General features: G+C 42.7%; 1 protein-coding gene across 1 annotated transcript in view; it reads right to left on the bottom strand.

The window, feature by feature from the left end:
* CDH4 (cadherin 4) overlaps nucleotides 1–27,005 on the bottom strand; it is a 406,749-nt gene that overhangs the window by 20,945 nt on the left and 358,799 nt on the right. The window contains exons 8-9 of the mRNA XM_085079451.1: nucleotides 19,521–19,658; nucleotides 1,444–1,629 (exon numbers count right to left, since the gene is read on the bottom strand). Coding sequence (XP_084935577.1) covers nucleotides 1,444–1,629; nucleotides 19,521–19,658 — 324 coding nt within the window. The remainder of the gene's footprint in view (nucleotides 1–1,443; nucleotides 1,630–19,520; nucleotides 19,659–27,005) is intronic.

The following is a 27,005-nucleotide window of genomic DNA, read 5'->3' as shown; positions in this document are numbered from 1 at the left end:
ATGGGTATGTGTATATTTACACACATACATGGAACCATATACACGTGTTAAAGCTTGAAGAGGTTTCATAATGTTGCACCAGGTAAGGCTGTCAACCATCATCACAGAGCAATAAAAAGTGATAAATAAAAGGACCCTGCTGAAATACCATCTGGCAGGTAGGATGATGTCTCCCTCGAAGTTTCAGCATCTGCAGACTCACACACATAGCCCAAGGGTCAGGGAACAGGACAGGCTCACACGTTCCTGCCAGCAGAACCTCACTGGCATTTCACTGATGTCATTTTTCCTAACAGCCAAACTGTGCACATTGAGAATGACTGCAACTTGTTTAGCTAACAACAAGGAAAGAAGGCTCAGCACAGAGCCCTTGAATTTAAACATTACTGTTTCCACCTAAGTTGTTGATTAAAACTTTTTGTCAGAAAAGGCCAGACTCTTCAGGAGGTGCTGGCTTTATCCACCCCAGCAGGCATTAATCCTTCCCACGTGCAGTGCATGGTGTGTGTTGTGCAGCTCCTACACATCTCAACAGCCCATGTGTGTGATGTCTTTGCTGTTTTTTGTAGTCAGAGGGAGAATCCACAGGCATCTTATCTGGGAAGAGCTTCAGTGCAAGATGGAGGGATCCAGTGATGCTCTGGCTGTTTGTAATGACTGCAGAAACACTCACTGGCCTCAGAACTGAAAGAAAAGTGAATACTTCAATGAAGATAAAGTCCTGCTCTTTGGAGGCAAGGAAGGAAACACAACTGATACCTGCTACAGATATCTTGAGGCTTCCAGCTCTCCCAGCACACTGAGGGAAGAAGGGATGGTCGATATTTATGGTCTTATTTCTTGGAGTCTTTAGACAAGATCCTCTGCTGATCCACTTGAGTGGAGCTGTCCTGAATTGAAGATCTGTCCCACACTGTGTGTTTATTGCTTAGTACCAGGAAAAGGAAACTGTTACTCCAACAGTTTTCCCGCCAAACAACTCAGTCAAAGGGAAAATCCCCTTCCCTTCTGTTACCAGAAAATTCCCTCCTCCTGAGATCTTTCCTGCACTCCCTGATTTATGGAGTGGAACACTCCCCTTGATTCACAGCAATCAAGGGCTTTTCTGGCTCGAGAAGGGCAGGACTGCCCAGCCCAGGGCTGTTCCCTCTTACAGAGCTCTAACAGCCAAGGAGAAGCAGGAGATGGAAGGAAGACCCTTCAGTATGGGAGGCTTTTTGAAAGCTCCTGGTGGGCTGGGCTGGGCTGAGCTGGGAAACCCAGAACCAGTGCCATAACCTTTAGGTGAGAGTATTCAGGACTCCTGCATGGAGAGAGATGGCAAACAACAGATCCCAGCACCCGCATTTCCAAGCAGAGAAGGCATGAAAAACTGCAGACTCCTGGCAATCCTTGGGTGGCTGTAGGGGTGACAAACACGGGTGTGCTTCAGCCTCCCCTTACCTTCACCACGGTGACCATGCCCTCGTTGGTGACGGGGTCTGTCCGGATGGTGAAGTGGCCCGAGGGGTCGCCGCTGATGATGCGGTAGATGGCATTCCAGTTGGGAGAGTGGGGCTGGTCCCTGTCCATCACCGTCAGGTTGGCCACCACAACCTCCACTCTGTTCTCAGGCACTTCTCCTGAATACTGCAAGTGAAGACAACAGTGGTCAGGGTGGGAGCTTTCTGCTGCCCTCAGGGCCACCTCCCCTCTCCTCTCCATCCCCAGTGGAGAAACCAGACCCATGAAGAGGACCATGGGGTCATTTGTAGTGAGCAAAGCATCTCTTTCTCAATTCTAGTTTTTCTATTTTTCTCCTTTGAGTATTTTCCCAAACCTTTCAAAGCCTAGTTTCACCTCTCAGCCCAAAGGAGAACAAACCTGCTCTCACACAGCCACTGCACAAGGTTCAGCAAAATGCTCCAAGGAAACCAACAAAAAACATTCCTGATATTCTTGTTCAGTTACAGCAACCAGAGAGTTAATTGTCAACAGCAGGGGAAAATGGCAGACTAAAATGTCCAAATTTTTTAGGATGACTGTCTCCATTTATTCCAAGGTATTTTGCCTCACTCAGATTTCAGTGATGACATTTTATTGCTTCTTCAGTGATTTTACTTCATTTTATTTCTTTCTTGCCCTTGATTTGATTTTGTCTCATTGTTTGAAGTGTTTCTTGTGATTTTGCCACAGCCTTTCCTGGTGCTTAATTCTCTCATTTAGCACTGATTTCCATGGAGCATGTCCCATTCAGGCACATCCTGACACATTAACTGCATTCTTTGCTGTTTTCCAGTCCCTGATTTATCACATGGCTGATCAGGGATCCTGGCCTGTGAATACTTCCAGTGTTTGGGGCTCAAAACCTGCCAGTAAGAAACATTCCCAAATTTTCAACTGTCCTCATCTCTCAGCACTGCCTATTAGCAGCACTTGCAAATCAACACTCTGATTGACATATGGCAAATTAAACACTGGGGAAACGCCGGGAGCGGCTGGCTCGGAGTCTGCAACTGAAATCCTGGCCCCAAACTGCAGGAGCAGAGCACTTCTAAAATCTGGCCTTTGGTGTGCACAAATGCCAGGTTGTGTAAATGATAATAAATCATTCCTTTGTTAGCACAAGAGTCCTTTTCCCCTCCTAAGCTATCCCCATCCGTTGGCATCTCTCCGTTACGGATGCTTATATTTGGTATATATTATTTCACCGCTGACAGCAAAAATATTCAATCTGCCTTATGCTAATGTAAATTTAAATTTGCCCTTTAGTGGTATCCTGAATGGCATCTTGCCCTCTTTTCTGCTGTGCACCTGTCCTAAACAAGTTTTCATTAGTGAATGCAGATGGCGTCTCTTTCCAGCCATGCTGAGTGGTGGGGAAGAACAGTGGGAAGCTGCAGGACAATTCTTATTCCCCTACATGCTACAGCTCTTCTTTGCTCTTTATTTCCCCTGATTTCACTTATTCTTTACCCATTCTCTTGCCCAATTTGGAGTCTCTGTGGTGTGCAGTTTAAGCAAGGGAAATATATGGAAATTTATCAAAAGCCTCTTGAAAAATCCATTAGATTATGTCATATGTACACTCTACTATCAACCTTGTCTGAACTGAAGGAGATTAGTTAAACAGGATCATCTCTTCCTAAATCCACACTAGTTATTGCCCATTACATTAAATTAATGTTGTATGGCATGGCAGCAGTGACAAGCTGAGGAGCCCCCAGTTTCCTTTAGGCTGCACTGCTGACAACAAGGTATCATATTGTGATTCCAAAGGAGTTAAACGCTCTGTGAAACCACCTCACATCTTCAGCCCAGGACCACAGATTTTGTCTGTCACTCCTAGGCTTATGCCCTGCAGAGCCAAACAGAATGAAGTCGTCAAGAACAAACCATCAGCTGTATTTGGCACTTTTAAGGGGGTCAGTCCTATATGGCCCTGAACACCTTCAATGGCTCATAACCCAGGTGCTGCCAGTGAGTTACATGGAAAAGTCCCACACAATAGATTTTACAGCAGCTCCTCTAACAGCCATCACATCTGTTTTCACCCACAGTGATAGAGCTTACATGTTTTAAAATATTAAAAATTATAAATACACAAGCATATGCCAATATAAAGCCTGGCAGAAGATCAAAGCAGCCTATAAAGCTTCTCTATTGGGGTAAATACCACAATGCTCAGCACATCCTGGGCAACCCAGGAGTTCATCCACTTGTTGACCTCTGTTAGGTACAGTCAGGAAATTATCAGTCCTAAGCAGCACTGAGAGTGGATATTGCTCATTGTGCTTACAAAGCAAAGTATTTTTCAGATGAGAGCAGTGGAATCAAAGGAGCCATCCAAAGCTACTCAGGGTAAGAAGCAAATCTGGGAGAGACGTGCCACGAAGAAAAGAATAATTTTCATCAGCTACAGATCAGCAGCTACTGGGAATTCAAACCAGAGCCTGCCTCTCCTCCCTCTCACACTCCCCCACTATCATTATTATAGGTAAATGCTGTAATGTGTATTGTCCACAATTGTCTTTACCTTTAATAAAATTAAGTAATGACATTAAATTACACCTGCTAAAGGAAGGATGGCAGCTCAAAGCTACCCACACTTCTTTAATGTCATTCCCTCCCTACCCTGGAGTAATTCAGGATAATGAACATCTTTCACTATACTGCTTTCCACCATTCCCTCTGCTGTAAGTTCTCTTTCATAAGATTACAATTGATTTTCAAATAAAGAGAAGCATATCTATTCAAACAAGGTAAAACAATGGGCAACAGAGGAGCTGCTGGAGTAAACACAAGATTGATAAAGCAGTGCTTGACCTATAGCTGTAGCATTTACTCATATTCCCCTGTATTTCATTTAGCTTCGTTTTCAATTGTTGCATTTGAAGTCATTAATTTCCAGAGTGCTTTTTTAAAGACTATTCACAAGGATTTCTATGGCTGATTCTTACACACTTTGCTCCCTCTTTCAGATAAGGATTAGTTCTGAAACTGGTATGTTCTTAAATCCCCAAATTCTGTAGGGTCTTTTTTTCTTCCCCTCCCATAAAGACCTGTGCAGGCAAACTATTTCTCCCACTCCTCTGGAGCTGCCCTCTCTGAAGTCTTGCCTTGCTGAAAAGGAAATAATTCATTCTGATTTTTGGGCTGGTACTAAAATTGGTTAATCCCAGAATTTGTCTTTCATCTCATTTGGACCTGACAGCACATAAACACACAGACAAATATTCTGGAGGAGAAAGGGATTGATGTGGGGGACAAATTATGAATTTACACCATGACTTGACTTTGTGTAATAAATCTGGAGTCTGGGCACTGATGCCATGCACAGCTGAGTAAAACCAATTAGCTACTGCAGCCACTCCTAGGGAGGTGTGGGATTGAGACAGATGAATGCAAAGATAATTATTCAGGCTTCCTTCTAAAGGGAATTCCTTTTTTCCAATGTTCTTACATTTTTCCCTAGCTGGTTTTGCTAAAAAGCTATGAAGGCAAAGACTTGTTCACATGAATGTCTGCAGGAAAAATCTTTCTGTTGTCTCCAAGATTCGCTAATGATGACACACCATTTGTTCCAGGCAGCAGTGGTTTATGAAGGCTGAACTGCCTGGAGAAATGGTGTTTCATGACCTATAGCTATGGATTAACACAGAAAAATAAGGGCATCTCAGTCCTCTTATTAGACTCTGAGCCCTTCCCCTGACAGCAATGACTGCTGCAAAGTGCTGAATCTTCCCTCTAGGTCCCTTAGGCTGGGAGAAACTGAAATGAGAGTTCATGTGGTGGTGGGGAGCCCTATCCCTCCCCAAATTCTGCTGCCAGCCTGCCCCATTAGGCTCTGCAGACGAGGGGATGTTCAGCCAGGGATCTGAGCACTCAGGGGGCTGTGCTGGTCCATGCAAACTGTGGGATCAGGGACCCAGCCTGGACACAACCCACAGCTCCTCATGCTTCAGGGCCTCCTCCCAACCCCGTGCTGGTAAAAGGGTTTACCTTTTCTGCATGATATTTAACAGAGATGCTTGAAAAGCAGGCAAATTAATAAACAACTGCGGTGTGGTTGCAGCAATCTGTGTAAAATGGGGAAAAAAAAAAAAAGGACAAAAATCGCCTAATAAATCATTAATTGTGATGTGCCTGCCCAACTGCAGCATGGAAACAAGCAAATGCCATCCTAATTGATTGCTTCTTATTCCATCTTTATAGGCCTGCATTTTTTATTGTGGGGGTTGAATAAGCCCAGAGGTGTAAAAAACCTCTAGATTGTACTCTGCGTATTTGCCAACTTGATATTTAGATCAATAATGCTCCTTCCCCCCCTACCCCCCACTCCTACTACTGGTAATTTAGCTTTTCTTCCTAGCAGACTAATTGCTGTTTTCTTAAGCCTTACTATCAATTCTGTGACCTTTAATTTCCAATATGGTTTGCTGTAGGGATGGCTGTGCTGAGTTATCCCAGCCCCGCTGTGGCTCTCAGCTGCTGTGACAGCCACACAGGAACTGCCAGCATCTCCCTCCACTGCCTGCAAGACCACAAGCTTGCTCAAATCCCCACAAAACCCCTCTAAAGTCAGCCTTGTTTTGCAAGTCAGGCTTTGAGACGCTCATTTCTTGTTTTACTGAACAACATCACTCCTTGAGTGATGTCTTGAGTGATGAGCACCGATGTCCTCACTCCTTTTTGAGGCTGCTCTGCAGCACACCAGCCAGCAGCCCCTTCCAGAAAACTCTTGGCTGTTGTTTTTCCAGGCCCATGGCCACAACATCCCCTGCACTGCAGCATCGCTGCTTCAGCTTCACATCCACGTGGATCTGCTCCACATCCATCCATGGTGTTCTCACCCAGCTGCCATGGTGCTCACTCAGAAAGGAGCTGCCCAGACTGCAGGCAGGAGCCAGCCTTGCCCAACTGAATGAAGTGTATGACAATGAGCTCACCAGCTTTCTTTTTGGAAGTTCTGCCTTTGTCCCCAGCACTTTGTGCCACTCAAGCAGCTCACCTGCCTGCAGAGGAGCCCCCTGAGCTCTGGGCACGCTGTGGTGGCACCCACTTGCTCACAGGGAGTTTGTGCAGGAAGATTGAGTGATGCTCAGTGTGATCTCCACGCTTCTTTTTCTTTGGGTCAGTTTGAAAAACAGCAGCAAAGCCTTGAAGTTTGGCATTTCTGAAGCTGATCTCAGGCTGGAGCTCAGCCAGCCTCTGTCGTGTTCCTGCCACAGGTGACAGCCACTGGCTCTACACTTTGCTTTTACTGCTGTTATTTTTTCAAAATCTCAAGTAATGACTAATTCTGGATCAATATACAAGTTTTACTCTTTGAATACGAAGACAAAGCTGGAACAGAGGAGAAGAAAGCAATACCCTCTCTTTCAGGAGCAGCAAAAGAAAACTCTCACTTCAGACTCTGGTGTGACGAAGGAACGTGTAGGTTTCACCTTGGTTCAAAGACTCTTTGAATACTTTCCAGGAGTTCAGAGCACATAATAGTAAAAGGATATTAAAAAAAAAAAAAAGTAGTTTGCATGTCTAACAAAGAGCACTAATTTTTTTTTCATTATCAGATGTTACATTCTTTTGATAGCATGAAAAGATGCCACAGAAATGATGACACAAGACACCATTCTGCTCCAAGATAACCATTTCCAAATAAATATATCTTAAGAAATGAGGTTTGAAGTTTGCATAGAAATTTAGATATTTTATAAAAATGCATTACAACACAAAGGAGCTTTTTACAATGTTCATATGAAAGGTTTAAAAAGAGATTAAAATTATGTCCTTGGAAGGCATATAGCCTTGTCAAGAAAAAAAATTCCACATTAACCCCGTGTAGGAAAGTTGTACTTTATCTGTATTTCAAAGGCTATAAAGAACCACTTTAATCAACCTACTTGACTTTGGGGACTTGCACATCTCCCTGAAACTCATGAAATCTGGCATAGTGTGGTTTCCAGAACACAAAAGCCCTTAATCCGTAAACCGACACTCTTGTACATTCAAATCCTGATACTATCTCCTTGTTAGGAACTAAAATTGTGAATTTATCCAAAATGGGATCTCATCTCGTCTAAATGATGTAGCCTTTGCAACAGTGACCTTTAACAATGGTTATACCCAACAATGAAAGATTTTATGTCAGGAGCCAGTGGAAACAATATACATTAAAATTCTGATCTGATAGCACAGCCTTTTATTTTCCAGTTTTAGACAAGGATCCTTTGAACATTTCATTTGCTCTCTTGTCTAACATACCTTTGTTTCTTGCCTACGGAATGAACAGCAGGAAAAGGTGGCTGATACTTTTCTGCAGACTATTTGATTGTCAGGTGTAATTAGTAATGCTCTCTTTTAAATAGAGACATAGATTTTAAAACAGCTGGAACTGCCTACAAAGCCTCATTCTTAAAAAATACCCCTTCCATACATACATTTATATAACAGAACATTTTTGCACAGATACATCATGGCTTGACAGCCCTATGCTTCCCTTCAGCTGCACAACCAAAGGCTGAAGTGACTTGCCTGTCTCCTGAGGCAGCTGGGGAACGGGCTGGAGCTGTGCCCTGTGCTGGGGCAGGATCCTGAGACCATCATTAATTCATGTGCTACTTGATAAATCCATTAGGTCAGCCTGGATTAGCCTATTGATCTCCCCAGTGCATTGTCACAGAGCTCTGTGATCCTCGCTGAGCTGCTGGGATGGAAAAGCTCCTGGTGGGGAAGGCTGGCAGGGAACTGGGGTGAGCTGGATCCACTGGGGAGCCCAAACACCTCTGTAGGGCTGGGGAGAAACAGGCCAAAAGGACAAGCAGCTGAAAGCTCCATCACCTCAAAGGACACCATGGGTTTGACACAAATGGGTGTTTGTCTGGGACATCTGGCAGAAATGGCCATGGATCTGTCAGAGCTGGGTGGACATCCAGCCTAACCAGGATGTGCTGGGTGTCTGCATTCAGACAGCTGAACTGGGCTCTCCAAGGCCAGCTTTGGGGTCAGGAGGACAATTAGGATATTTAATATATGACCAAAAGCAGAAAGCAACACAAAATCTAGAAGACACCATTCAAAACCATGCCAAAGCAGTGCCTCTTGAATCTTCCACCATGGCACAGGGAGCTTTCCAGTGTACTTTTACTCTCTAAAATAACCCTAAAAAGAGGATGAAATTAATTCATTTGTTGGCACGTCAAGCCTCGCATTCCCTTCTCCTTCTGCAAACTGCAAAGCAGCAAATAACCACCCTGCTTTGAACAACACTTTGAAAACATGTTTTTCCTGATTTACATGTAAACCAGAGCGGCAAAAATTGTTTTAGAGCTCAGCTCCTAAGCGAGTAAAATGTAGTCCACAGGTCTGGCTCTGTATCTCTTGGTGAAATGTGTCTAGAAGAGGATGTTTCAATTTAGACACCTGTAATAAAGTTTCATCAAGAAGGGCCTTAAGCTGATAAATCTGGTCTAGGATTTTCTTATTAACTGCCCATTCCTCATAATGAGTTTTTAATTTCTTTTTTTTTTTCAGATTTTAAGGCATTTAAAAACTGATCATGTGCCTCTGGGATCTCAGGATGGATATTTGGGAAAGGAAGAATTTTGAGAGTACTGAAACTGATTTTTTACATATGCTATAATCCAGGCACAGAGATTTTTAACAAGTTTCTTGTGCAGCACAGCTCAGCCCATCTGCATACAGACTCCTGCTCAAACCTCCCCTGCACTGCAATTGAAATCTCTGTTATTTCCAGATTAGTCTCAGAATTAGCACATAGAGGTTTGCAGGGTTTTTTTAATGAGTAGATTGGAACTCCATCATCAGACCCTCTGGTCTGGCCATAAAAAGGGTTCCTGACAGGACAGAGCACTCTTGAAGGAGAAAGCCACTGAAGCAGTTATTTTATTCTAAAAGTGTGGTTTATTCTGTGGTTCAAGGACATGATCTGCACTGGTGCCACAATGGCTAATTTTTTATGTCCTCACTGATGCTTAAAATACAGTGGTAATATCTGCCAGTGGGGTGATAACTTTCACTCCCAGGAGATTTGTGCCAGGGAAAGGATGGAGTCCCTAAAATCTCAGAATCACAGAATGGTTCATGTTGGAAGGAACCTTTAAAGGTCACCCAGTCCAACTCCCTGCCACCTTCACCTAGGTGAGAATCTGGCATTCTACAGAAATGCCTGCCTGCTTACAGTAACTGAGAGCACAGAAAAGACTGAATTAAATTCTGTGTAATTAATCAGTCTTGCCATGAAAAAGAGGCTTCTCGCTGAAATTTTGTTTTCAACATTTCCTGTGGAATGGAGCAGAGAAATGCAGTGAGAAATGGGAGGATATTGGGTCAAAGAAAAGATGGAGTCACTCTATACTTGTAAATTCAGGAAAGAAAATAATATTATTTCTCCTTTTAGCAAATTTTGCTAAAATTATTGCATTATGCTGAGCAGTATGAAAAACTCTACCATGCTCAAGAAAACTTTGTGAAACCTTTCAACCATTCTCTGATTTTAACATTCTCTGTTGCGACCCTTTCTTCTGCAACTGGGAAGCTTTAAGACATCCTGGACAGTTAGAAAGATTTGATAAGAGAAAACTCACAGCACTCCCAAATCCTATGCTAAATCTCCTTTTTTTCCCTCCACATGTCACTAAAGATTTCATAAGTGAAATGTGCTTAATGAAATTCCAGATATATATCCTCTTAAAATGACAGCCTTCGGAAGCAACTGTTTTTAAGGCAACAGAATATTGCAGAATTAAAAACCTGCCGACCCAAGGAAGTTAGCCAGCCTCAGGAGGGGATTTATTTCAGTGCCTTGCAATAATGGAGCTGCAGAATGTATTTAAATTTCTCAGCCTCTCATCAGGGCCTGAGATGCTGTGGACTTTTAAGATAATGAAGTAATCCAGCACAAATGGGTGTTTGCCTGGGACATCTGGCAGACATGGATCTGTCAGAGCTGGGTGGACATCCAGCCTAACCAGGATGTGCTGGGTGTCTGCATTCAGACAACTGAACTGAGCTCTCCAAGGCCAGCTCTGGGGTCAGGAAGAGAATTAGGATATTTAATATACATCCAAAAGCAGAAAGAAACAAAACACAAGATCTGGAAGAAACCATTCAAATTTGAGAGAAATGCTAATGGTGGGGAGATGTCAGACAAGGAACGTGGTGTGGGTGGATATGTGATATAGGAGCATCAATGCCTGATTTCTCCTTGAAATTTTAGCCTGACTGACACACCAGAGATGATGGAACAGTGTCTGATCCACACACAGAGCTCTGGTGGTGGAGCCCACAGCGATTTCCATGGCAGCACAGCATGAGTAACAAGGGCATTTCCCTCTGATGTTGCCTTTGATTGCAGAGCTTCTGTCAGTGACACATGTCCCTGTCACCCTCGGTGCACACAGGTAGCTCCCACCTGCCTGGAGCCTCCTTCTCACCAGGTAATTCAACAGCACCCCAGAAAGCATGGGGTGGGATGTGGTTTGTGGCTTCTCCCTCTAGACCCTGCAGAGACTGAACAGTCTGAACAGGGGAGGAGAAAGAGGAGAGAAATCCCTGCTAAATGGGACATTGAACCAGGAGAGAGCTCTGCCAGATGTCACAGATGAGATGGCTAATGACAAATGGGGGATGGCCAGCGATGGCTCATGGGCACTGTTACAACGTGGGGGCTGTCTGTGCTTTGATAACATGATATGATATTGTAATATTAACTACAACTTCATAATTGTATTAATATTATAATTATGATAATAGAATATTAATTATAATATGAACCCAGCTGCACAAACAGCAGGTTGGAAAGCCAAATGTCAACTGGATTGACGTGTCACATACATGGATTGTTCTGCACCCCACGGTGCTGAGGGTGGCTGTGCCACTCACCCCAGAGTGACACTGCAGGGCCAGGAGGTGCTGTGTGCTCCAGGTGGGACACTGGCAGGACATGGAATTTGGAATCTGTGCTGCTCTGCCTCCTGGGTGCTGCTGCAGCTCCAACTGGCTGAGATTGCACTCTCCAGCACAGAGAGGAGGTTGTATTAGCCTTGATTTTACACCAAATAGTACATGTGTCCAATCTGAGAGAGACCAACAGAGTAATTTTTTTATATCCTCCCCACTTTTTTTATTTTGTGACAGAAAATTGAAATTTGTAATGAAACTATTGTTCTCTCTCTTTTTTTTTTTTTTTTTTTAATCACTGGTCTTTGGCAATTTTAAACTCTGAGGTCTGAAAAATTCATTACCACTAACTTCCATCAAGGGTGTTCCTGAAACCAAAATTATTTAATCAACTCAATTTAGCTTCTTGTGTAGACCTAATTCAGAAAAACTTTATCTTCTTGAATTGTTATTGCAATTAATTTCTCCCCCTTTTTTTTTTCTGCAGCAGACGACATTTCAGTAATTAGATATTCTATAAAAATGAGTTATTCATTCAGAATAGCTTCACTTTTATATTTGATTAATCATATTACCACTGAGGTCTGGGTTTTGTCTCCAAGGAAAGTTTAATGACCTCATTTTAATCCTTCTTTTAACCACCAGGCAGGTATCAATGAGAAGAAATAAAATTATCTTCTTTTTTCTTTTGCTCTGCTTTATTTCACAATCTCAAGATTACACTTGATGCTTTTTCTGTGTGACTGACCCATTTACAAGGAAGAATCTAGCTGATTCCAATTAGGTTCAGGACAGAATCAGGCTAAACAGAGCCTTGAACTGTGGCTTAATAACTAATGCTCAGTGTAATGGAGAGGAACCAGAACTGCTTCACCACGTGGCAGCTGGTTTGAAGCTCTGCACATGATTAATTTGGTGATAATTTGAAAATGAATGTACTGAAAGGAAATAAACAAAACAAAAGGCACTGTAAATTTAGGTTTTGATTAATGGGGTCTATTAGGAAGAGACTTCTATCACGGAGATGACATTTTTTTTTTTTAAATCAATGCATATATACCCACGCAATGTAATGGAATAATTCATATAAACCACAATTTATCTGGGAGTAGAGACTTGGATATGATTGATGACTGTTTGCCTTGCATCAGCATCTATCCATGCTTTGGATCCAGCTATATGCACATCTATATTTGATATTTCCACATATACATCTCTGTATCTCTATCTGTTTTTCAGACTACACTAAGCAGTCTCCAAGGTATTTTATCCTTCCTGTCATATGTTACACTGGTGTAAAGGCTTAACAGACATCACAGAAGAGCCTGATGCTTTTTTTCATTAAGACATGAAGAATTATTGTTTTCTCATAAAGTGAGAAACATCTTTCATTTTAGATGAAAGAGGTGATAAAATAAAGAACAAAAGTTGAGGATCCACCAGAGAGCAGGAAGCGTGTCCTGTGTTCCCTGGCACTGCACTGAAAGCCCTCCAGGCACTCAGAGATGCTCAGAGATGCTGGAAAAGCCACACTGCTCCCAGGGAATCTGCACTTAGAGCAGCAGATCACCCTCATTCTCTAACAGAATGAAACTGTGAGCATCACACTTCCTCAGCTCCCTTTTGCAGGAAAGGCTTTGCATTGAGGTTGGGATCCATCTCCAAAGGCAGATCAAGATGTAAATCCTAACCATGGTTAACCTGTGTGTCTGCAGCTGGAATTACTGTGGTGAGTCCTGCACGAGGCTGAAACAGGATGGGAAGAATAAATCTTGTTTCTCCTTGTGCTCTCTTTGTTACTGCTACCTCTCAGCATAACACCCTTAATGTAATTCATTGTTCATGGCAAAGGTTTTCACCAGGACATGCAACGAGAGGCAGAAGGTCCATTTCAATTTGTAAGCACTGGGGTCTTATTTAGGAAAACTAGACTGATTTGTAGTTTTTAAGACTTCACTGACTATATATTTAATGGAAATGCACACAGAATTAGGTAGATGCTCATGTACCCAAGCGCTACTGGGCATATTCGATTCACTTGAATATAATAATTTATTTCAGTTAGAGGATGACAGCTCTATAACAGCCCAGGCTTTGCTGGGTACTTTGGCTGAGCTTCGTTTTGACTGGAAAATTGCAAGTGAACACAGTCATCTGGGAATTTCCATGAAAGCATAATTGATTTTTAACAATAAAGCCTGTCTGCAGGACTGTACAGAACTCCTGCATTTCTCTTCAGCTGTAAAACAACACAGTCCTGTACATTCCCTCACCACAGCATTTGGTCTTTCCCCTCTGACCTGTGCAATCTACTTGATTTCTGCTTCTTGTGACAACTGCCTCAAAATTATGCCACAGGCATAGTTTTGATGATTTAAAAATGCTGTAGGATCCGGGCTAATCTACATTTCAGTGTCACTGCAGACTTTCTGAAGGGCACAGGTGTGGTGCTGGGGTCAGTGAGATCTGAATGGACAACTACACATGCAGCTTTAGGCTGTACACTGGCAAGTCATGTACACAGTGCTCAAGATTTAAGCCCTGGATCTTTCCCAGGCTCTAGGAACAGGGAGGAGGCAGATGGACACTTGCCAAGGTCCTGGGAGATAGCAAGCTACCCACTTGCACTAGTTTTTCTTGGATCAGCCTGCTAAAATCTCTTCTTAGGAAGCCCTCGTAGGCATCCTGGTCCAATTTTCTGTCTGCAGGAAATCCCAGTGACATCCCACTCCTGCTGGGTTCTCCCTTCACAGTGCAAGATTAATTTGTAAAACATGAGCATGCATGTAAAAGGGATTTCTCATAACACTCACATGTTCTGAATGCTTCTGGCTACATCTGCCTATAAATGTGTTTTGGAAACCCCAAGGCAGCCTGACGTGGATGACGATTTTGGCTTCCTACGACCATTAAATATCATTTCTCCAAAGCAGACCTATTTGCATCTTTGCATCCCAGGCACTTGGAAGTCACAATCTTTCAGCCTGAAGGAAAAGCTGAGGGTTTTCCCTGCTACTTTGCTATTTTGAAACTCACCGTTAAAAACGGAGCTCTGCAGGATTTGACTGAGGGGGCTAAAGCCCAAGCAAAGCATTCACCCCACTTGCAAAAAAAGTCACATTTTTACAGTTCACATCAGCTATTTCTGTGCAGTGCTGCTCTTGCATAGGTTGCTGCACAGCTATATCCTCTCCTCAAACAATGAACATGAGAACAAATACACACAGAACAGGGAATACAGTTTTGGGTTATGCTTGTTTGCTTTGTTTCCACAGTTTTGGCAAATTCACAGAGCAGGAGGCTAAGTGAGTGCTGCACCATGGCTGTGAAAAAGGAAATCTTAGTGCCCTTGTTCAAGGCACTGAAACTGGATTACTATATCCAAATTGGGTCAGAAGAGTGAAAACTGAGCAGAGCATGGAGCACAGCAGGGTTAGCAGGATAACCAGGGAGGGGAAACAGTAAAGTAGAAGGGGTTGGAGGATCTTGGCTTGTTCTGCTTCACAGAATGATGTACCCTAGTAAATCATGGGGGAAAGGGGAGACAAAATGGGAAGGAAACATCAGAATGGGAGAAAGAAGAATTATTTGTGGTGAAGGACAATGCCAGCATGGCACCAATGCTCTGAGAGCATCTTCACTCCCAAAATCCAAAGCACTTCTTGGAGTGGGCTCCTAACATCTCCTGTAGCACTGAAGGAACCAGAACACATTCACAGACAAAGGTCTGACATTTTTGGCACTGTGGTGCCAAAACCAAAAAGCCCCTTTAACCTGGGTCTCTCTCCATGCTCTTTTGTTCAGGAAGTGCTGAGCTCTTCCCTGCAGATTCCAGTGCTGCCTGATCCAGCCCAGCAGGAGCCAGGTTCACTCAGCCTCACTGCAGCAGCCATGGGTGAGTTTGGTCTGACAATATTAATTAAACAGACCAGTTAAAAACTGGCAAGAGCTGCTTTTTCCAACGTGCCTGCAACAAGGACTTTCTCCTTCACTGATGAGCCAAGTCTATGCTGCAACCAGATTGACCTCACCCAGCAGCACATCCCTCCTGCTCCAGCACAGCCTCTCCAAATTCATGTTACTCCACACCAGTCTTTGGCCAGGTGGCTTTTCCCAGGTCAGCAAGAGCCACCACTGCCCTGGGAACTGGGAAGCACCCACCCTTTCCAGTAGTCCATTCCTAAGCCTTTGGAGCTGTTTCTAACTGGTGTGAGTGTCAGGATTAGCAGGGAAGGGGATGCTGTCCTAGAGCTGCCTCTTTAACACAGACTCCACTGCATTCAGCTTTGGAAGAGGAGATTCTCAAAGCAGTGCCAAAGGGCAAATTTTAAAGTAGCTTTAAATAAGACCTCCTAAGGCTCAGGAGCTTAAAGAACTTGAATAGCCCAGTTTCTTTTTCCCCTTTCTTTCTGCACTCCCCCCAGTTCTTTTTTTTATTTTTTTTCAGAGGTTGATTGCCAGGCAGGTTTTCCCAAGAATCCACAATCTCAAGTAATCATGAGCACTTTAGCCCTGTGAAATAATATTTCCCTTACATGGGCTACTATAAAAACAAGTTCTGCACAGTAGGCAAATTTAAAATAACTTTTAATTAACATTTCAGACACAGAAGTCTGATCATGCAAATTCATCTGCGTCTCCTCTCTGCGCCTGATTGTTCCTGATTGAATACGATAAAAATAGACTTTGTATGAGTCAAGTGTAGGCATGGATTTCTTTCACTTCTCCTCCCCTCTGATTATGCATTTTCTTAGATAAAGTGGAAATCCTTGGATGGCTATTAACAGTATCATGGGTCAGACTGGAAAGGGCTTCCTGCCTGAGAGGAGTTAAAGATTTCACTGGAATTAAAGGTGTTCCTCCTGTGAGCAAGAAAGAGGCTTCAGTCTTACATAAAACCTCACCTGAGACTATCCAGCATTGTTCTGTCTCAGCTGACTTTTAATCTCTGAAACACCAACATTAATTTTGCTGCACCCCCTGTATCTGGGGTAAGCATCTGGCTAGAGGCTATGGATCTATATTAATATGGAAAAACCACACCTCACTTGCACACAGGAGATAAATATTTGAAGGCAGACTGAGGAATTTCCCCATAATTAAGACATGCCAGAGGACATGACCCTGTTATAAGTTACAAGGACTCTGGATAACGGAGGGCTCACTGGTACCTTTATCTTGTAACAGTAAGAGAGCCATTTTTCCAGTAAAACTTCCTACAAAGCCTTTGTAACATGGTCCAGTTTCAGAACCCTTTGTTTTAGAAGGTGGGGCTGCTTCTTCCCCTGACTTTCAGGTGGTAGACCAAAGCGTGTGAATCCCACCAATATTAATTTTCACTGACTTCACCAAGGCATTTTGGAGTTTTACTGAGGTATCTTCATTTGGTACCTTTAAGGATTTTCTCAGTAATTTTCTTGCTCTTTTACCACTTCTCATCCAGCATTCCATTTTGATGCCAGCCCATCTGGTATTCTGGATGCCCACACACCTCTGCAGGTCACCTGCTCTGGTGGATGTGTCATCCTGGCATTCCTGTGCCTGTGTCCTGTGCATTCCCCATGCTCCACACACAGCCTCTCCACCCTCCCCTGTGCTCAGCCACAGATGTGCCCTGACTCCCCCGACCATCTCAGTGCCTGTTTTCCTCTCTCCCATCCCGTTGTTAAATTTTACACAGCAACATTAATTCCTGCTGCTGAATACATGAGCTGTGACACCAGCGTGGTGCAGTGTCCTCCTGAGCTACATTCCCATCCAGAAGTGATTAAGTCTAAAACCACCCTGGCTGAATGACAGGTAATTTAGGAGCACTATAGGGTGGGCCTTTGTATGTGTCTGGGATGAACACAGCTCCTGAGTTCCTCTCATCTGGCAGCTTGCCAAGAGCAAGCCGCAGTTTCGGTTATTCAGCCTATTTTGTTTTTACAGCAGCATCTCAATAGAACTATTTAAAATAAAAATATACAATATCTCTCCAAACAGTCCGCAGACTTAAAAGAGACCACGGGCTTTCTTACTCTCTGAGGAGCTGTAGATTTCCTGGAAAGTGATTTTTGCTATTTCTTTTCGAGGCGTTAAAATGCAGATCAGACTATTTGAGGACAGCGAGGAGATTCAGCTCAGGCTTGAAGAAACTCATCAGCCTGATGCTGTTCTCTCTGCCAGTAAGGGAAAAAACATATTATACTTTCATACTCACATGAAATTCAGCCTGGCTATACCCAGGAGTATATCAAAGATATTTGTTTCCACAGAATCAGAAAGTATTATTGTAAAACACCCTTGGTTTTCAACTCTTTATAGAGAAGTCCCATGTGCCACTGTGTAAAGCCCTTTGGCCCTTGCAAAACTCTTTCTTCAGTGATTGAAATTAGAGAAATAATGGTTCACATCAACTCTGCTTAGAGGAAGAGTAGCATTTTCTAATCCATTTAACACAATTCTATGGGTAATTCTCTTGATGGCTTTTATTCCTTCCAGGTTTAACACACACCGAGACATTAAATACTCAGAATTCACCTGAAAGCAAATTTCCATTATCCCACCTTCCAGCAGCTTTGAGAAGTGTTTTGGAAAGCCATTAAACCACACCACATCTGGAGGGATGCTGCCCTGCAGAAGGCAGGCAGTGCTCATGCAACTCACCCTGACCCAGCTCATCCTGCTCCCCAAAACCTCACCTCCCAACCTGCTCTGGGGACAAGGACCACCCTGGGCCATGGGAACAACCTGTGCTGAAGTGACGTGGCCACTAGATGTCATTCCCTTTTCACTCAAACGGAGGGCAGAGCAGTATTTACCTGGCAGAATAAAGCCCAGACCTGAAAACTGAAAACCCACCAGTGCTGGGTGCCTGTTTTGCTGTGACTCAGGGGGAATTTAGCGCCTTTCTTCTTAAAATCTCACTCCGAGTCACTCTGTGAGAAAATGCTGGCCCTGTTTGGGTGTGGAGGACATCACAGGCCCAAGCCCAGCTCTGGATGGAGGTGGGAAGGAAGGACCCAAATTCCAGAATTGCATGGATCCAGTCTGAACCCATGGGTGCATAAACTGGGCTCTGCAGGACTTCCTTCAGTTCTGCGACAAATCTGCAGTTTGTAAGGGTATAACTTAAGGGGAAACTTTGGTACTACATTAATAAATATTTAGAGACCCTTCAGGATGGAATGAAAATTCAGAATAACATAAATAATAAAAACATTCCTCCAAGGGTGTTCAGCGACTTGAGCACAAAGAAGTTAGACCTTCTGTATTTGTAAAGATTTGATGTCCATTTAAGATACATCACTCACTGCTCCTTGTTGACCCTCATATGAATACAGACAGAGGTACACAAGCATTTCTCATTTATTAGCATATAGACCTCTGCACTGCTCTGCGATTTCTAAATTTACTATGCACATTTCAGATGGATTCTGAGTTGTACATCCATGGGTTATGAAGGTTGGAATGAACCAGACCACATCATTTCACCTTCCAATTCTTCATTTTTACCTTAGCCAGCTCTACAAATTTGTCATTTGCAATTTCTGCTTTTTTTCCCATGGCTCTCCAGTAATACCTTGGAACACATCAGAACAGAAGAGAGGAAGACTGTGCTAATAAAATATAAGAAAAATCTTTAACTGATTAAAACCAGATGTACTGAAGAATGTCTACACATTTACTGCCAGCACACACAAATACATCTGTTAGAGCTATCAGTGAAATACAAATTTCACCAGCTACCTGTTACCATTTCCAGTACTTACAGCCCTCTTGAAATCATATCCGAGCTATAAACCCCAAACATCTCTCACTGCTCAGGATTTCACTCATAAGTATTAATAACTCTGATATGTCCACAGCCAATTGCTGTGAAACAACTGCATCCTCTTTGGTGCAATCAGACATGGGCTGTTTGCCACGTTATTTCAGCTCCTTTAGTGCCTTGGCCACATCAGCCACCAAACAGTTTTGCTGGTTCATGAATCAGTCTTTTCCCTTTTTCTCCCCTGAAAGTCTTTATCAAAGCTCCTCCTATCTGCCCAGCCAGCTTGGGGAGACAGCAGATCTCAACATCCATGAGCTACAAACTCCCTGTCCATGCATTCCCCTGCTGATGTGTGGATACTCACGGTGCTGGTGGTGAATTCAGGGGGGTTGTCATTCACATCTGTCACTGTGATGATGGCTGTGGCCGTGTTGGAGAGACCATAGTTGAGATTTCCTTCCATATCTGTTGCTTGAACAATGACGATGTACTGCTGAACTTTCTGGGGGAAAAAAAAGAAGGGAAAAGATGAGAAACAAAATCGCATCCTGTAAAATGCTTTGGTTTATTTTCCATATACAAGTGGGATCTTTAAGCAGGCTAAGAAGTTAATTGGATTAAAAATGTTAGTAAAAAAAAGATCAATAAAATTTTCAGCAACGTTTTTGAAGTGATTTTTGCCTAGCTTGGTGGACATCACTTGTCTCATGGGAAAATAAAAGTCTTATGGGCAAAATTTCTTGGTTGAAGCTGACATTTTTATTAACTTTTAAGCATTTTCTGCAACATTAGCTTCCGTCTGCTGAAAACCAGTATAAATTTTGTTCATGTGTTTTCACTGAAAACATTGCTACGAACATCATACCCCCAAAATTGACATCAACATTGTCTGGCAGCCCTCCAGCTCATTCTGCTCACACAGTTTGATACCCACAAAGCATTAAAATGCTCTCCATGTTTCAATCCTTAACACAATCTTGGTAAATAAGGAGAATTTAAGTCCAGTACGGAAGAAAAAAATAATTCAACGCAATAAACAGCAGCTCGGCAGAACTAATTTAAATTCCTGAGCACCCCCTACAACACAACTCTCGAAGGAAAAACCTCACAGTGCCAGCCATAAAAATCACACAGTGAAGCTCTAAAGGATGCTGTAAGTCAATGCAACTGGAAAATAAATGTGGATAAAACAGGAGAGGCCATCTGATGTTGCATGTGTACACATCTCCCTGGGATGTCTCTTTATTTACGAATATCTGCCTGCACTGAGAAGACTCTCCTAATCTTTACAACTGGCCTCAACAATAAATTTTCATTTAGATCTGCAGAATTTACTATTGATTACGTGTCGTGCTCACAGAGCACTGCTCAGGCAGATTGGGAAGCAAAGCTCCTCTCCTGAAATATGGGCAAAGGGATGCAGGAGAACCAGGGGAGGACCCAGCCAAAATCTCAACATGTTCCCTAAGGCTGCAGGTGGCACATCAGAGAGCCCAGAAGGTGTGTGAACCAAGGGGAGGCAGAATTTGATGCAGGAGAAGCTTTTTTGTGAAGTCAAGTGGAGGGACTGTGATGCAAGGAGAGACCAACTACTCCCAGAGCACAGCTGAGGCACTCAGTGCTGCTCCTTCCAGGTGCCAATGCCACAAGTGTGTGAAAAATGTCAAACGTCCTCTGAAGTTTCAAAGGGCAAGAAATCGGTCAATTAGTCTCTTTATTCCCATATAAACATCCTTGAAGTGCTGTAATTGGCTCAATTCTTTAGTTCTTCTGAGTTGCCAGAATAAGAGATCTGAATTTTAGCTTTATCTTGGTTCCAGGGCTTTTAATTGACCTGCTAAATTGACAAGACATCACACTCAGGGATCCATCAGCACCTTGCAACTGGAATATATTATGGAAATGCACTTTCATTATCTCTTCCTATCTTGTATAATAAAACATGAGGGAGAAACTATTGTTAGCCCTTGTTTTGCCTCATGCAAGAAGGTGCCATTCATTACTCCATTTGTAAAGCACTGCACAAGGCTGAAATGTCCTTATTAGCGAACATAATTTCTATTTCATATTTAGCTTTTCCTTCCTTATTCTCTGTTATAGACAACCTGGGAGGCAGATGGAAGTATTCCCTAACAGGCCAAATACTTTGGTTTAAATCATAGAAGGTTTAAGTCATAGAAGGGGGGAGGATACCTAAAATAAAATAGCAGCAGATTTCACAAAAATGAGAAAAACACATTGTGTGTGTACTCACAGACCCCGGGTTTAAAACAGTTGTTTTGTTTAACAGAGCACTGTTCACTGAGCTCTGTAGCAGTGTTAATAAAAAAATCCCACACAAATTCAGAACACTGGATTAAAGAAGTTTAAAAGAAAGGTATCGATTAGATCGCATGACACACACACAAAAAGAAAAAAAAGAAATAAAGAAAAAAAGAAAAAAAGAAAAAAAGAAAAAAAGAAAAAAAGAAAAAAAGAAAAAAAGAAAAAAAGAAAAAAAAAAGAAAAAAGAAAAAAAAAGGAGATGGAAAACGGCCAGAATTCAAGGACAGAAACAAGGGAAGAATTCAAAGATAGAAACAAGGGAAGGATGGCAAAGGAACACAGCAGAAGTGGAATTTGACATGGAGAATGGTGTGGGAAGCTGTACAGAACTCAGATGCATGAAACCATAGAAACATTTTGGTTGGGAAAGAACTTCAAGATCAAGTCCAGCCATAAATCCAACATTGCTGAGTCCACCAAATGGAAAAAATCTGAAATCTGATCTGCCAAACCTTCAGGCACATGGTTGCCATCCACATCCAGTTCCATCTGAAAGGCTCCAGCACTGTGGGCACATAAGGGTGCTCCTTTCAAGTGCCTAGTTTTAGTTTATAACTAATTCAATCTCCAGTGAGATTGGCCCCAGCAGATAACAAATTACTGATTTTTTGTTTTTCCCTAGCTAATCTTTTTGCTTTTGTGCATTAAGCTGATTTTATTGAACTATTCAATCAATTTCAATTTCAGCATGTCCTTCCAATTTGTCACATCATCTCCAGGGGCATCTCAGTTTGTTGTCCTAATAGTATTATTATTGTTATGACTATAAAAAAAAAAAGGCAGCCTCATGCCCCCAAGCTCAAGAGACATTTTCTCGATGGCATTTTGATCATACAGAATAATTCTCCTATTCTCTTTCTTTACAAAAATGACATTTTAAATAGCACAGGGCAGGAACCACAGCATAGAGGTAAACCAAAGTTCTGCTAACATTTACTGTATGTTTGCTCTGATGGTGATGCTGTGGAGCTCAGGAAATGAGCCTGTGACCCAAGGGGATCAAGACCAAAAATCCAGCCCCAGTGAAGCCTGTGGGAGGTCCTGTGCTAAGTATTTTTAATAAATCTAACAAATCTTCATGCTACAGCAAAGCAAATGTGCTGCTTCTACTTCAGCCGAGGAAAAAAACCTCATCTTGATAAGTGCAGAGCTTTTAGTCTGACCTAAAAACTAAGAAGGACTTTTGAAGGAAAAAATTATGAAGGAATAATTAAAGGAACTGTGGCAGATCTAATCTGTCTGCTCTGCTGTCAATCATCTGATACAGTGCCCCACAGAAACACATCAGCTAAATTCCAGAAGATGGGAATTACTTGAAGAAATTTGTTAAGCTGGTTAATGGGAAATTAGTCAAGGGCTTGGTTAAAAAGGTAGCAGTGCAGGAGGAATGGCAGCTTGGAATGATGCCTTAGGATTTTAGCCCCTGTATTTTTTGTATATCTGTAGTTTTAGGTGTGGCTCTGGACTCCATATAGAATGTTAAAGCTTCTGTTCTCAGCATTTTTAGACAAAATAATTCCTCTAAGCTGGAAATCCAAGGATACTTTGCTGCCCCAGGGCCCCAAAATATGTAAACAACAGGGAATTGGGGGGAGCAAACTTGGAGTAATTGACATCATCACCTGAAGCTGTAGTTGGAGGATTAAGGCTCAATATATAAATAGACAGTACTTATAAAGTATGAAAAACTCATGATTTGGGGTCCCTTTTGGGTGCAGCCTCTCGAGTAGGCTTTGCCTACCCTGAATGCACCTTGAAGGAACTGCAATAAATTTAACTGCCTTTTTATTCTCTTAACTTTGTCTAACCTCTGTTTTAGGTAAGCCTGTCAAGGCATCAGGAAGAAGGGCAACCTGGCAATTAGATAACAGAAAAAGATGTGATTTAATAGATCAAAATACAGCATAACACAGCAAGGGGCCAATAAAAACCCCACTTTTCTGGAAGTTGTTTTATTTGACACAAGGAAGGAGGGCTGCCCCTCGTCCCACCAGCTCTCTGCTGCCGAGCAGGGCACAAGCACATCTGGCAAACACCCTGTGTGCAATTCTTAGCCCTGCACATCTGGCAATCTTGACTCCTTGTGCCAATCACCCAGAGCTCATGGGGATGCTGAGCACAAGCCAGGTCCTTGTGCTCACTGCTGAGCTCCTGATCCAACCAGGTGCTGGCACTGGAGAGCCCATCAGCGGAGAAGAGCCTGGAAGAGCAGGGCTTGTTTAGTCTGGCAAAATGAAGGCTGATAGCAGATATGATTGCTGTCTATAAATAACATCAGGAGGATAAACACTAGGAAGGCAAAGAAGCAATTTAAACTAAAGGACAATGTTGACACAAGAACAAATGGGTATAAACCGGCCATGAATAAATTTAGGCTGGAAATTAGGAGGTCCTTCACCACTGAAGGAGTGAGATGCTGGAGCAATCTAATACAGGGTCTTGGGAGAAAAAGAATGTATTAAATTAAGGCTAAATCCTCTTGGTCTAGAGGTAGAAATCATGACAAATTGAGCTAAAGCAGAAGGCAGATCTCTCCGCATTCTCTGCGTACAAACAACTTTCTAAAAAGAAGAAGAAGAAAACCCCTTTCAGTCCAAAATGGCACAGAATGTTCACGTGAAAATGGTTTAAGGCTTAACACCGATGGTTATCACTGAGCCAGCCCATTCCATTGGCACACACAAAGGACCAGGTGCCCCAAACAAAATTACAGTTATTGCAATGGCTCTCCCCATCGAGACAGAGGCTGGCACAGACAGCATCGGCTCAAATCCCTGGCTGAGCTGAGCACAGTCTTGCTGAGAGAGGGTATAAACAAGAGTAAATCATATTCAGAGACAGAGTAGAAAAGAACAAAGTATTTTGAGATGACGTCCTAGTAATGAAGTGCTACCTGTGATCCCAATTTTCCAACAGGCATGCACAGCATTTGAGAAACGTGGCTATTCCCACTTTACACATGCAATTATTATACATCACACACGAGCTGGGGAACTGTGTATACCAAAGTCCAGAAATGCAGTAATTATGTGATTAAATTAATCTGCATTATGGACAAAGGGTTTGCAAAATTAGGACCTACATTTTCAAAGCTCTGTACAAATATTGTCCAATTAATTACTACTTCCTGGGAAATGTATGACTGGCTAATTTTAGCATCACGTCTGGTAAAGCAAATAAGGTTACCAGGATGTAGGATGTATTAGCATCCTACATTATTATACAGCATTAGAATCTATTGGTGGAGGAGATAGAAAATCTAAATTCTATTTTCTTCTGTGGCTGTCCTCACATCTTTGTATCTACGTGTGTTTTCATCTCCCCTTAATTTTGCAATACCAATGAGATGAATATGAGATATTCTTGTCATTTATTTTCTAAATAATTTCTTTGCATGCTAGTGAAGTCTTGATGTTCAGTTTTTTGGGTATCAGAGAAGGTGAACATACCATTAATAAATACTGCACCAGAGGCAGGAAACCAATTTAAAAACAAAGAAACAAACTCCCCCCAAACATTCACCTGACTCCAGCAGAAATACTTTTTCCAAAAGACCTAACTAGCCAACATTGACACAAAGCTCACAGGCAAAGCTTTCAAAGCATCTATCCCTTAATACTCCCTACTTAGCCTTGGTTAAATAAAAACAGATTTTTAGCAGAAAGCCCTATTCTGGAAGCTCTGGAAAGAGTGCAGCTTTCACAGAACACCCAGAGCACCCAGAACCTATTCCAGCTCCCCCAGAGATGGTGGTGGTGCTGAGTGAGCTTCACCTCTGTGCCAGAGTTGAGCAGAGCCTTTGATAAACCTTGACTTTTTGGCTTCTTACATAAAACATTCTCTCTTAAGTTACTGCACTTTAAGATAGTATATTAATGTGTTATAATTTGCACCTTTTAACCCATTTGGAACCACCAGACACACAATAACTTTCCCAGCTTCTCCCAGGGCAGGTGTTGAATCTCACACATGAGTGTAAATGGAATCTGCTCCAGCTTTTAGCAGCTATTTCCTCTTTTGTGTGGCAGCTTCAGAAAGCAAAACAGCCTCTGGTGGTGGGTACAACAGCCAGCATCAGCGAGCTGAGCTTTCCTATGAAAGCCTGAGGAAGTGCTTTAAAAGTTACCTGAAAGAAAGCGAATATGATCTTTTTATCACACAGAGGTTATCACATCAAAGAACGCCAGAAAGCCTTTCAGGAGTCTACTCTGTTTGGCCTTTCAGTAGCGTGAGACCAAACAGTTCAGTGGCTGCTGCCCACGGCTGCCTTTTCTTGTGTCACTCAGACAGAGGAGGTGGTGAAGTGGAAACCTTTCCTGCACTAGGCACAGAGCAGATCCAGCAGGCATCCCAAAACCTTGCAGCATCCTGGTCACATCTCCCTGGAACCTCCCAGACAGAAGGGATGTGAAGCAAACAGAATTGCTCCTCCAGTTCATCTGATGGTGAGTGCCAGGGTGCTGAACAGCTCCAGGAGCAGGGCTGTGGACTGAGCATCTCAGCTCTGAGAGAGAGCTGCCAGCTGTCAGGGATGCACAGGGAGGCTCAGAAATAGGAACTCCACACACTCAACAGCTCTGAAACGGAATCAGGAAAAAAAGAAGGAAAAAAGAAACAAAACCAACCCATGGCGGACAAATAACTGGAAATGGTAACACAGACCAGGGATCCTGATGGATCATTTTAATGATTCTCTTAACAATGCCTGGTGCCAGCAATGCTGTGCTGTATTAAACTGGAGCAGAGGTGCTTTGAGTGCAATATGCTGTAACCACATGCATCTGAGATAGAAACTTATTTATTTTTTTTTTACTTTTAGCCCTAAGGGATTAGACACCAAGCCTGGGCTATCAAGGCAAAAACACCCAAGCTGCAGTGGAAAAAGTGGAATTTCAATGCAGCAATTCTGCCCAAAGAAAGGGGCATACAGGGAAATACATCCACCAAAACAGTACAGTGACCCAAACACACCTTGCAGAGGGTTTGCCAGGCTCTGGCCCCAGTTGACCACCACTTGTGCATGTTTAGGAGTGTGTTGTGTCCAAGGTGAACAGCAAGGTAGGGTTTGTTATTAACCTGATACTTGTTCCAGATTTTGAGTTGCAGAGTGGGCAACAGAGGCCACGACAGTTCTTATCTGATATTTGAGCACAGGCATTTGTCAAAACTTGAATGAAGTTACTCAGGTGCTATGAGCTGACTTCAAAACTACTGCCAGAATTATTATAAAAATTATTGTCAGAAACTCTGTTGTCACAGTATCTCTGTCCTTGGAGAGTATCAACTTTGCTGTTTAGAGAGACTGTCAGTTAATGAGCTTCTCATATGGTTCTCTCATTTCATACCAACATCAGAACCACAGAATCACTAGAAATGGGAATCTCTTCAGTGATCCAAACTGCAGATCAGATCTAATCCCCTAGGAAGCAGAAGGGTAATAAGGAAACTGAATTACCTGCTTCTGACAGTCATGCAAGGGGATGGCAGTGAATTGGCATGAGCTACAGATAAATTTCATTAAAAA

This window comes from Lichenostomus cassidix, chromosome 20 (genome assembly GCF_008360975.1).
Source record: "Lichenostomus cassidix isolate B80296 chromosome 20, HeHo_3.0, whole genome shotgun sequence".
Lineage (NCBI taxonomy): Eukaryota > Metazoa > Chordata > Aves > Passeriformes > Meliphagidae > Lichenostomus > Lichenostomus cassidix.
The sequence above is the reverse complement of the archived record's forward strand: the minus strand, read 5'-3'. Positions and strand labels throughout refer to the sequence as shown.